This window comes from Dermacentor variabilis, chromosome 1 (genome assembly GCF_050947875.1).
Source record: "Dermacentor variabilis isolate Ectoservices chromosome 1, ASM5094787v1, whole genome shotgun sequence".
Lineage (NCBI taxonomy): Eukaryota > Metazoa > Arthropoda > Arachnida > Ixodida > Ixodidae > Dermacentor > Dermacentor variabilis.
In genome coordinates, this window is record NC_134568.1 from 163,982,597 (window position 1) to 163,995,886 (window position 13,290).

A 13,290-nucleotide genomic window follows, 5' to 3' on the forward strand; every position below is an offset into this window, starting at 1 on the left:
CGTTCAAATCGCTCACAACGAAGCGCCACCGTGTACCTTTCTATGCGCACCACCGACCGCCTATCCACATTAATGCTGGTGATGATGTAGCCACTTATAGCTCGATCTCGCCCCGAATAAAAAGCCGGGCCTATCTTTCCGCAGTCTTACCTCTGGTCAAAACTTTACTAATCACATGGTTCTACTATTCTACTAATCACAGAACAGAGGTAATCATATCACCCCTCATAGCTCATTTCTCGATAAACACGCTCAGTAAATATACTCGTCCTAAGAGGGATAATGCATGGATGGTCAATTTAAGCGCGAAATTACGATGTGGTAATCTTTTTTTGTATATATATGTTTAGTTGGCTATCCCCGTGAGCATTAATAGGGTTGCAGGTTTAAGTTATTTTCTTGGTTCCGATGTATCGCTAATGAAGCGAAATGGCTGCTTACATGAGCTATCACACTGACAAGGACCTCCATGAGTATAAGCCATCATAAAGATTATTCCCCCTCTCTCTCTCTCCATTTATGTCATCACAATGAGCATCTTCTGGCGTTCTTAAAGCCGCTGTTATTAAGCCCGCTATTTTGCCATTGTCTCATTAGCAAAGAAACATGTGTTGACGAGATCAGTACTGGGCATGTTGGAATATAACGACAAAGCAACATCGCAAACAAACGAGACATGGACAAAAGAGGAGAGTCACACAAGCACTAACTTTCAAAAAATGTTCATTTGAAGCAGGAGAGGAAATATTGTTACCAAGCAAAGCCAGGGACGAAGCTGAGGACAGTACAGAAAAGGACGGTCGCTGATGTCGCACGGACTGTCTTCCATCTTCTATGCCAGTCAATGTGTTGTAAATACCGGTAACTATATTTAAACTTCTCTTCTTCCTGTAACACTTTGGTGGAGATTGCGGGCTCTCCATGACGCATGACGGATTTACGCAGCGGGCGCTCCTTGGCTGCATCGTCAATGCCAGCCTAAAGCGAGACTGCTTCGGCTGCGTCGCCAACCGCGCCTACCATCGCCGAGGCACAAACGCGCGACCCAGCAACCTTTTCTCGTACGGATAATACCGACGTTGAAGACTGCCTTGAACTATATTAACAACTGAGTGCGACCAATAACTGGGACCAGGCTGTCATGCTTGCTAGCCTGATCTTTTATCTCGTGGACACGGCACCCACGCAGAGGAACTAACCAGCTGAGACTTATGCAAACAAAAGCTCGCTCATTTGTTTGGGCAGCCTGTTGGCCGCCGCCGTGCCACGCAGCTGCAGAAAGACATTGCGTGCCGAGTTCAGACTCGCACTGAGTACTATGTGACACATATTCAGGGCGTACTTGAGCTCTGTGGCAAGGTTGACGAGAAGATGCTGGAAGCGGAAATGTCCCCCATATCGCCAAAGCAATCGGGTACGACGCCTTTACTCTCCTCGTCTTCAAGAACTCTTCAACAGTGCAAGACATCAGGGCTGAATGCGGAGCCAAAAGCCGTCGCATTTCCCACCACTTTTCTCGCCTTCATAACATGGCTGCCACATCTACCTGCGAGAACCTCCGTCTACTACCCGTGCCGGCTGAATCCGACAGTATTCTTCGCATCGTCTGCCGGGAAATAGAAGTTGCCTTTCCAGTTCCTCCCCACGTTCGCGCCACAGACGATTACCACGCAACAAGATCCCTTATCCAGATCATTGTACGGTTAGAATGGGCCACCATCGGACTCCAGTCACTTTTCCCAGTCAACAGATCCGACTACCGCTCCCCTGGCGAACCCGATCTACCATGAAGTTCGTACGCTCAACCTCATCGAAACCAGAAAAAATGGCGTACTGCTGATGACAGGCCTATCCGCTTCTGTTGTGGACGCGTTGGATATAATTCCCACCATTTTCGCAGTTCTTGGAACTCGCAGCCTTAGCCGAGCCATCGGAATAACCAGCGCCCGCCTGGTAGTCCCCACCCGCCGGAAGACATTAAAGAAAACACCACTACATCTCTTCCCGCCCGACCCAACCGTTCTTCTTCGTCACGCCCACCTCTTTCCCGCTCGCGACTGCCTCGTCGCTACCCATCTCATTCTTAATCCTGCCGCTCCTCGGAAAACTAATGGGCGCAGCTCCGATAGGTGATCCTGCCATGAGGACTCGACCCAAAATTCTTGTGCTTACAGTGCCTGGCCTTCCCAACTACGTCCACGTGGATGTGGACGGCATACGTTTAATTGCAGAGATTGACACAGGAGTACACATATTGGTTATGAACTGCTTTATGTACGCGCCCAAAGAAATTCATAACTCCTGCCCCGCTCGCTGTTGTCCGCGTAGCTGACGGTGGAACTCCAGCTGTCACTAGGATGTTTGCTGCCCCTGTCAGTGAAGGCGAATGCCATACTTCTGTTTTGTTTTACGTCTTGCAGCGGTGCCCACACAAAATCATCTTAGGCCATTATTTTCCGTCGGCACATTCGTCCGTTATTGAGTGATCTGTGGGTATTGGCCAAATTGCCCTACCACATGCCGTTGACAATCCTGATCCTAGGCCGAGTCGATTATGTTCCAGCGATTACGTCTGCCTACCTCTCGAAGTCGTGACCAGCATTGCCGTATCACCTGCTCCACCTGTCGCCGACGGCGATTATGTCCTGTCACCCAAAGCCACCATCCTCCTGTCACAGAACGTCGCATTTCCCGACACGGTTGTCCGCGTAAAAGACAACGCCACCTGTCTTCTTGTGGTGAATTTCGGCCTCTGCCCTCAAGTGCTACCTAAGGGCATAGTTCTGGCAACCATGACCTCTGCTTGGGACTACCATATTTGTGCCTTAACTGATGATACTGTGTCGCTTACCTGTGTTGGTTCGGGCCCTACAAGCCGAACATTAGAATCCTCCACGATAATGATAGCTTTGAACTCCAGCCCACCATGGGGACGCATTTCGTTGCCTTCTCGCTTCGTACAGGGACATTTTCGATCTCGATGACTGGCTACTGGATCAAACGTGCGTTGTGAAACATAGGATACACAAGGGCGGCGCCAACCAGATTCACTGACGGCCCTATCGCGTCTCCCCTACTGAGCGCCAAGTCATACAGAATGAAGTCGACAAGATGCTTGCCCGAAATATTATTGAGCCTTCTTGTAACCCTTGAGCTTCCTTGGTCGTGCGTGTCAGAAAGAAGGAGGACTCCTGACGCTTCTGCGTCGAATGTCGCCATTTCAGCACAGTACCAAAAAAAGACATGTATCCGCTGACGCGGATAGATGATGCCCTCGATTATTTATATGGTCCGCAACATAGATTAGTAAGAAGAGATTCGAAGATTGATGGAACAAAAGTAGGCAAACGACAAACAACGGAGGTACACAAAAACAAAGTTCCCAATAGGGGTTCAGAAAGTTTGGTACAAGAGCTTGGTGGAGCAGCACACCGGCCCGTTCCGAAGAGTATCCATCCATCCATGGTGGAAAATATTTTTCTCCGATAGACCTTCCTTCCAGGTACTGGCAGATTGGAGTTGACGACATCAATCCATGGTGCAAAGTATTTTTCTTCGAAAGACCTTCGCTCCGGGTACTCGCAGACTGCAGTTGACAACAACCGTGAACAGACTGCTTTTATAACACCTGATGACCTCTATAAGTTTAAAGTGATGCCGTTCTGGTTATGTATGCCCCGGCTACATTAGAACGTATGATGAACACTCTCCTTCACGGTTTTAAGTGGTCAATCTGCCTGCGCTACCTCGATGATGTTATCATATTTTCATCTCAACTTTTGCAGCGTACCTCGATCACTTTTGACAATTTATTCTGCTTTCCGCAAGGCTGGGCTTAAGCTCAATTCATCAAAATGTCACTTCGACCGCCGGCAACGTACTGTGCTCGAACACCTCGTTGATTATTCCTGCATCAGTCCCGATCGCGTGGAAGTTCGCGCCGTCCTGTGCCAACGACGTTCTAAGCTTTGTGTGGCTCTGCTCATACTTCCGCCGGTTCGTACGCAATTTCGCTAACGTTGCACGATCTCTCACAGAACTTCTAAAGAATTACGCGGATTTTGTCTTGGGTCCGGAACAAGCTACTGTGTTTGCTGAGCTTACCGTGTCGCTTATTTCATCACCAGTTCTTGGCCATTTTGACGTGACTACTCCAATGGAAGTTCGCACCGATGCCAGCGGTAATGGAATCGGCGCAGTTATAGCATAGTGCCAGCAAGGTTGCGACCATGTTTTTGCGTATATATGCTAGCCGTCTTTTCTCTCAAGCGGAGCGCAATTACTTCATTACTGAACGTGAGTGCTTGACCCTCGTTTGGGCAGAGCGTAAATTTCGCCGCCTGTTTGTACGACCGGCCGTTCACAGTTATCACCAACCATCATGCCTTATGCAGGTTTTCATCCCTGAAAGATCCTAATGGACCTCTCGGCCGGTGGACTGTACGACTCCAGGAGTACTTATACCCAGTCGGGCATATAAGAGCAGCCTATTGCACAACGACGTTGATTCCTTGTCGCGCCATCCATTAGGCCCATGGGAGCTTCCCAACAGCTGCGACTGTACCTGCGTGTTGTCGCTTACTGCGTTTCAGAACATGGGAGATGAGTAGCGCCGTGACCCCTACTTGCGAGACGTCATTCTCCAGCTTACTTCAGAGACACCTTCCCCTTCTTTGCGTATGTTGGTGCTGCAGTATGGCTTTTTCTACCGTCACAACATGCACATTGATGGTCCTGAATTGCTCTTGGTTGTTCTAACGCATATACATCAAACTGTCTTCTCACAGCTACACGATGTTCCTACCGCAGGTCCCCTCGGAGTCTCTCGGACGTCTGACCATGTTCAGCGTCGCTTCGTTTGGCCCGGTATGTACCGTTTCGTCTGCTGCTCGTCGCTTCCTGTGAACAATGCCATCGCCACAAGAAACGAGCAGTACTCCCAGCTGGCCGCCTTCAACCCCATGACGTAAAATCGGAGCCATTCCTTAGGGCTGGTCTTGACATTCGGGCCATTTCCTGTTATCTGCTTACAGAAACAAATGGATAGCAGTCGATACCAACCACAAGACCCGGTATGCGATCACTCGAGCTCTCCCAACAAGCTGTGCAAACGACGTCGATTACTTCCTCCTCGAAGACGTTATACATCACCACGGCACTCCTCTACAACTCATGAAAGAGCGGGGCTGCTATTTCATATGAAAGGTTGTCTAGGACCTCTTGCACTCCTGCGCTGCAAAGCAAGAATTGACAGCGGCATGCCACACTCCCACCACCAGCGTCAGAGACCGTCCTAATAGAACTATCAATGACGTGCTTGCTATGCATGTTTCTGCCGGCCATCGCGACTAGGACGTCGCTCTGCCCTTCATAACATTTGCTTATAATTCCTCCCGACGTCACTGTGCAGGTTTTGCTCTATTTTATATATTGTACGGAAGAAACCCCACGCTGCCTTATGACACGCGCCTTCCCGCCGTTCTTGAAACGTCGTCAAAATACGCCCGTGACGCCATCTTCAGAGCTGTAGAGGCGCTCTAGTTCGCACGCCTACACTTTACCGCTTCGCAGGAATATCAACGATGCTTCTATGATGACCGTCACCGCGATGCCCACTTCAACCCTGGTGATATGGTCCTTCTTTTGACAGCGTCGTTGGTGGGTGGGCCTTTGCGAAAAGCTTATTTCGCCTTACTATGGCCCATACCGTGTTTTGGGCCAAGTGACCGACGTCACATATGAAATCAGGCCTGTCAATTCCACCATGTCTTGACCTTCCAGCAATGTTGTCCACAGCACCCGTCTTAAGCGATACCACTCAGACGATCTAGCGAGCACCGGGATGGTGCCTTCGCTGCCGGGAGTCATGTTGCTAAGTGCAGCCCGAGACGAAGCTGAGGACAGTACAGAAGACGACGACGACGCCTCCCGGTGTCGCGCGGACTGTCTTCCATCTTTTATGCCTGGAAATGCGTTGTAAAAACATGTAAATATATTTAAACGTCTCTTCTTCCCGTAACAATGTATACGCATGATTTCACAGGAAGGGTGCATTTCACACAGCCATAGTTTTAAAAGCTATCCAAAATCGGCCCGAAGCAACGCAAATTCTTTTCCCGATAAGACGACAGATGGCAAGCTGATGCAGCATGTTCCCAGCCTGTCAATCATTTAGGCCTCAACAATCTGTCTTGGTAGCTTTTCTTTTTTCTTGCATAATGTATCAGTTCCTTGAAATCACAGCTGACATGCGCACATACCGCCATAAGCAGCCAGAAGATCGTCCTTATATTTGTGCATGTTACTTCAGTGTTTCCTGAAGCGATCATTTAGGCATCTAGAGGACTGCCCGATGTAGTATTTACCTCCACTGAAAGAAATCCTACGGCTAAGTTCGAGGTCAGGGGTTTGATCTGGCCGCGGCGGCCGCATCCCGATGACACGATGATGTCCATCCAGATGATACGAAAAAACACTTGTGTACCATGCACTGGGAGCACGTTACGGAAGCTCTAGTGTCAAAAATTAATATTGATCACCCCCACTCCCACGGCGTGCCACATAATCAGATCGTGGTTTTCACACATAAAACCCCAGATTTCATTATTTTTTGAGGAATCCGGTGTGCTATGTAAACAATACAATTAACATAGGTGTATGCTTCGTTGCGCGACCCCCATGACATCACTTTCTATAGGCATTCTTCGCTTGCCGAGGCTGACAAGCACTCTTCTTTTTAGGATCGGAAAAAGCTACTTACACCGGTGCACGAATTGCTATCTTTTTAAGGATATCTTGAACATTGGAAATGTGTGGAACTAGGTCTAAATTTATGTTTTTCATCAGTGCTGTCACCAGGGCGGATAGTTAGGTTTCCAAAGAAATTTCCCGAGCAGAAAACTACATTAATTGGATTCCCAGGTTTCGGCAAGTAAGCTGATTGGCTATATAAAGCGCTTGATCTATCAAATATTCACATATTTTACCACTGCAATCCGGAAAGTCAGTTCGGCAATACTCATTTTCACAAGATTCAAATACGACGATTGGTACGGTGGCAAAGGCTCGAGATTCGTACCACCAATAAGTGTCGTCACTATTAAAATGAAACATGATATCAAGAAATCTCATCCTGCCCGAAGCCGGGAGCTCATACGTCAGTGCTAGAGTATGAAAGCACTCGTGGAGGGTGTTAACAATGTTGACAGCACACGAGTCAAGTAAGGTAATGTCACAGTGACGAAAAATTAAGAAATCGTCCACCAATCAGCAGGCTCTTATAACATTGGTATGATCAAGTCTCATACAAAAGAACAATGCATGGAGACTTTGCTTAAAAAACAATGGTAAAACAAACTGGGCGATGGGAGAGCGAATAGAGATATCTTGCTTTTACAAAAGCAGTTCAACGTTCGATTCAATTAAAGTGGACCTTGTGTTGGGCCTAATGGGGTACATTTTGAACATGGTGACATTCACACAGGGTGCCCCAGCTAAAATAACCAATATTTTAAAAACGATCTGGAGTAAGCTAGGGAGTTGAAGTCAACTCACTGGCATTGAGAATCGCGGGGCCTAGTTTGCCGTATGGTGTACAGTTTGCCAAGTGAATTATGTAGTATGAACTAATTGCTTAACTCTTCAAAAATTAACTTCAGCAAAAAACTGTGAATATGAAAGTAGTAGATTGCATTTAAAAATAGCGCACTGAATAAAAAAAAGTAAAACCGGAATACACATGGTTTAGTATGGATTGCGGTTGCCCGTTAACGTTGCGTGTCTTCTAGTCCCTGGGAGCCAAATCACTATTTCTGCAGTGTGATTTGGGACAGTCTGATGACTCGAATAACACATGTTGGACATTAAAAAATTGTATTCGCTGGCATATTCTTAACGCTCTAAAGCGGTGCTGGTTGGTCCTTGGTGCAGCTCCTCTGCGCTTGTGTGCGGCGCTCTGTGAAGGTCGCTTGCGATAGCTTTCCTGTGCTTCCCAGTCAGGCAATAAAACCCTAAGAACTATACAAGTCGGTTGAGTTCTGACTATAGATGTGCTAAGAAATCTGTGCCCTTTGGAAACACTTTCGGCACGCCTGAATGGATACACCGTTCTCACACAGGTGGGCTGACGTAGGCCAAATACATATATTTTAAAGAATAGGTGGTGCAACAAGAAATTTGAGGTCTGCGGCCCAATGATAATCAATTATTATATGCAAAGGTGCTGATAACGCCTCTAAAACAGGTTACACGACTCCGGACACGTACTACTCGAACTTCACTCACGCTGTCAGACATGTGTAGATGATATGGATGGTGTTGAAATGTTGTAATAGCTTACGTGCTTCTAATAGCGCTTTCGGCATTTTACTTTTCCCTGTGAAATTGAAGTCTCCAAGAGAAACGCAAAGCTCGGGTGACACGCTCCTCTATATGTATCAACTGCCCTTGTTCAAGCACTGTCATTGAGCGTCTGACTACTTTATTTCGCAGTTTTGCCCAACTTTCCTGTCTGATATGTTTTATTTATTTGAGGAATATTACTTATATTTTTGATCCGAGTTTTCGTTTTTTTTAAAATGAAATCTACCGACTTCAGTTGCAGCAATGTCGTATTTTGGGATCTTCCTTGAACTAACTTCTACTTAAGCAATGAGCTACCTTTGACTTGTTCAAGGAACTTTTGCATAAAAACTTTGCATAAAACTATGAACTTTGCATAAAAAGTGCAGTTTAATAGATACCTGAAAAGCAAAAAAAAAGAAACTTACCTGCAGAATACCGCCTTCGCTGATACATCAAAAAGCATGTTCAGAATACTGATATCACTGACATTTATTGAAAAAATCATTCTTTATTTACAGAATATCAGTATATACACCCTGTTACAACATAGTCCTTCAATAGGCGTCAAAGGACCTCAATGCTAAGTGTAAAAAATACTTATTAGATTGAGTCCAGCTCTTCAAACTAAAACAGAATGAAAATGAGAAAAATTACTTTTATGTACACTAAGCCTTTCGGTCTCTAAACAGTGTTAAAATGTTGCAGGCGAAATTTTTGTGATTTTTTTGGTATAAGTAACACATCTTTCTTAAAATGACGATAACCTGCCCCACACGACTAAGCGATGTAGACGAGAAGACCAAGCGAAGGAGAATGTTTGGTCAAGTAAACACGTAAGACAGCACATTAAAGTGTCAAGTTACTTTTCCAGTAACGAGATAGTTCACACCTTGTCTCACACAGTACGTCTTCACTTTACACTACGACAATGACTGTGGAGACAAACCGTTCTTAAATTATTCCGCAGCTGTTGCCCAATAGTAACCCACGGATAACCCTGTGTGAGTTTATCCCAAAATTTAACTTGCCACTGCAAAAAGGACACTAGAGGAAGTGCCATAAATACCGACAAACACATTGCTGGGACGTGACCTGGACGAGACTAGACACACATACTTGCAGATCGACGAAATCCGCGCGCTGTTACGTCCATCTGACGCCATCACCAGATGGCGTTCCCTCCCTTGAGATGTAGACCGTCTGGCCCCCCGTCTTGCAAGAGGCCACCGGTGACTGGGCCCGACAGACCACTCAAACCGAGCTGGGCGAGTGTATTGGCGTTGAGCACTATGGGCGGTAAGATCTCGGGGCCGAAATTCTTGAACGAATCCTGCGGAGTCGGCAGCATAAGTTTCTTGTTTTTCGATGCCGGAAGTGGTGCACTGAACGCCTTAAGATCCTTGAGGAAGAGAATTTTTTCCGGCGATTGCGTGTTGAGATTGCTGCTTCCTGGGTTGTGGTTCGTCTGGCTCTTAGTGCTGCTGGATGGCGTGTTGTGGTGTCTCAGCTCTTGGATCAGGTATGTGGGGCCAGCTGAAATAGTGCCTCCTCCGGCGATTGCACTCGCTAAGCTGGTTGGGAGAGTCGCCGCTAGTCCTGCCGCCACATTTCCGCCCGTACTGCCTGCTAGGCTGTGGATCTGGATGGGAGTGACCAAGGGGTGGACGGGCGGTGGCAGTGGCATGGGTGCCTGTATTATGCCCGGCCCATGGATTGGGAACATTTGGATGGGCTGAATCGACTGCATGTGTGGTCCGTAAGGCAAGAACGGATGCACATGCTGCATGAAAGGAGGCGGATGAGGAAATACTGGGCCCCTTGGGAACATGGGACTCATCGGATATACGGGAGGGATCATGGCGTGTCCGTAACCATTGGCTGGAGCTTGCTGCTGCTGGTGGTTAGGTTGTGGCTGCTTCTGGTTAGGGAGGTTCTTGAACAGTACTAAGGCTCTGCTACCAAGGCGTGGTGTACCACCCAGGCAAAGGCTAAATGTCGCAAACAGAAGAACTGCTTTCACCTGCAATAAAACCGGCGAAACATCATACACTGTGCCAAAGAAAATGTAGATGAATATAGCCATTTCCTTCCTTTTTTTTTTGTTGAAGCAGCCTACTTCTCACCCAGCTGAGTGTAAAATCAGACCATTTCGTGAATGCACAAATGATATTTTAATGTTTCACAGGGGTAACGTAAGCATATGCGTTGCATACTAGATCAAGCAATGGTGCTTCAGGCTTATCCTGCCATTACCGTAGCATTTTCGCATGGTCATATGCTGCAGTGACACCTCGATGTGTGTTTGCACAAAAAGAAGAAGAAAAGAAGCAAGCGAATTCTGCAAGTAATCATCAGGATTTTAAATGGAATGTCATAAGTTAATATCCTGAATGGCTCAAATAACAGTGCACAGGCGATGCTAATGGAGCTTTTTCCGAAATTCTTTTAATGTCTTCGGCCTTTAATGCTTTGTTTATACCAAGCTTCATTAAACCTGTATAAAAATTGGCGCAAAACTTTATGTGCGAATAAGTGCTGATCGTAGAAACAGGAAAGTGGTATTTCTATTCTTCTTTTAACTAGGATCGCGCTATTCATGAAATAACCGCGATGAATGCTCTGTGTTTTTCGCATAATTGCTTTAACGTACATTCACAGTCCCTCGTGCAATAACAGTGTATAGTAAAGTACATACCTCGTGCTCCTTTTGGGTACAGTTAGGGATGAGGAAAGAGGGAGATGATTCACTCGTTGGCTATTCAAGGCGTATGCAATAATTTTTATATTTCCTTCTAGAAATTTTGAGGTCGCTTTGATAGAATCAAAGGCATCAGCTAATTTTCGTTTTAATAGCCTCTGTAAGGTAGTTTTATAATGCCTGCACGAATGCTAGAAGTCTAGCACACAATTTGACCCTTCCTTAATTTCTTGGATCATTTACGCTTTGGTGGAGCCACTTATTGGAGAGGGCAGAAGAGCGGTCATGGTTATAGATTAAGTACTAAAGAAACGCAAGGCGTCTGAAATAACGGCAGGTTTTCTCAACATGTATAGCTACCTAGTGTTTTTTTAAGCAGACGAGAGGCTGTTTAGCCAACTACATAGAATGAAACACATCATGATTACCTTTCATTGCCCAAGTCATATTCCTCCACATGATATATACGTCTAGTAGGTTACGCAGGCTAACAACTCAAGAGGAAAGCTTAGGGAATATTTTGCTTCCCGCAAGGACGCACGACGCATTCTTATTAGTATACATCTGTGCAGTGAGTAGTGCAACAAAGCCCCCAGACCCACCGTAGGGGCGTATTAGCTATGGTGCTGTGCTGCGAAACCCGATAGAACGGGATTAAATACCGGCCACCGCGGCCGCATTTTGATAGGGGCAAAGAGAAAAAAAAAGCCAAAGTGCCGTATATTGGGGGCACGTTAAAGAAACCCAGGTGGTCGAAATTAATCCGGAAACCCCCACATCGGCATGCCTCATAATTATATCGTGGTTTTGGCTCGCAAAACCCCAGAATTTAAGATACTAAAGCCATAAGCGGTAACGTTAGGTGATCGTCACAGTACTGTAGGATCATTGACAGTATTTGAGTAAAAGTGTGAACGTGGCGACACTTTTGAAATAAGTTCTGGAAACGAAATTAAGGGAAACCGAAATGAAATAACCATCCCATGATATGCTGCCCTAGGTCACGACCATGGCTTCTAATTACAAGCCGAAGGGTGCGCTAGAAGTATTTGACGTGCTTAGCATAAATCAGGAACTGGGGTTACATGCGCTTATCATGACTTTAATAGCGCACCCCTTAAAAGAAATACGAATTACACGGCACCAATTATCCAGTGCTTGAGCATGAATTCACCATTCTAGACAAAAACTTAAAGCTGAATAGGAAGTCAAGTGTAACTAGCAGATACACCTATACTGTTTCAGTAATTATAGCTTCGAGGATTGCGCCATGTCGTTTGAAATAAATACCTGCCATAATTCATGCAATAAGAGTTGTCCTCGTCTAGGTCATGACTTAGACAACTCTTTTTGACAAAGAATTTGTTTTCGTAAAGACTTAAAGGTAACCATCACAATAACGACAAGATGAAAGCAATAATGCAAACACGACTGCGGTTCCACCACCGAGATCGTACATTTTCGCTAAACCCACGGGCAAGTCCGCAATGGTCGAAACACGCCTTCACCGCAAACGGCGGGCGTAGCCGCCGCTTCGCGAACGGGCACCGCCAGCGCTGGAGCATTGAACCGCGACTCACCAGGGCGTGCATGTCTGAGCAGGAGCGATCGGCAATCCCCTATTCAAGAATCCCACAAGTTCAAATGATGCGCAACAGGCCGGATCCGTGCCGCTTTTATACCTCGCGTTCTCTCCTCCCAACGGAGACGGCACGCTGCGTCTGACTTTGTTACACAATTTTTATTCCTCCTCGCCCACTAACCTCGACCTCCAGTGGCGACGCGGCAGCGCACCTCGATCTGTTTCGATTCAAGTTCGTCGTACTTTGGCCAAGAAACTGCCGCGAGACGTGTAAAGAATCCTAGCCCGATTGGGCACTTCTCTCGCGCCCTCGCCCTCGATCTCGTTCATCGCGCTTTATTGTTTGTGCGGCGATGCCTGGTGCGCTTCCCACTCTCCGCTTCATCGGGGCTGCACAATGCACGGCCAGGCGAACGGGCCCGCCGAGGACTCTAATCGCAGAACGCTCCAGATACCCTTCCACTTAGCGCGCATCGCCCCTCCAAAGGATATGAAACCTGGGACGCACGCACGCACGCACACACGCCGTCGCCGCACAAAGCCGAAAGAAGAAAAATAAACGAAAACAAGGGGCTTCCAAAAATGAAAGACGAGCAGCTGCGTAGCTGCAGCAGCGTGGCTGCACGTACGTCCGTGCGGAGACTCTCAGTTTTCGGTAGATTCGAGG

At 46.8% G+C, this 13,290-nt stretch overlaps 1 protein-coding gene across 1 annotated transcript; it reads right to left on the minus strand.

Annotated features, from left to right (window-relative positions):
• Positions 1-8,822: 8,822 nt before the first annotated feature.
• LOC142572368 (uncharacterized) lies at positions 8,823-12,679 on the minus strand. Its single transcript, XM_075681447.1, has 2 exons — positions 12,622-12,679; positions 8,823-10,363 (listed from the first exon to the last, which is right to left on the minus strand). The coding sequence occupies exons 1-2, from the start codon at positions 12,631-12,633 to the stop codon at positions 9,506-9,508; spliced, it is 870 nt and encodes a 289-aa protein (XP_075537562.1). The 5' UTR covers positions 12,634-12,679; the 3' UTR covers positions 8,823-9,505.
• Positions 12,680-13,290: the final 611 nt, after the last annotated feature.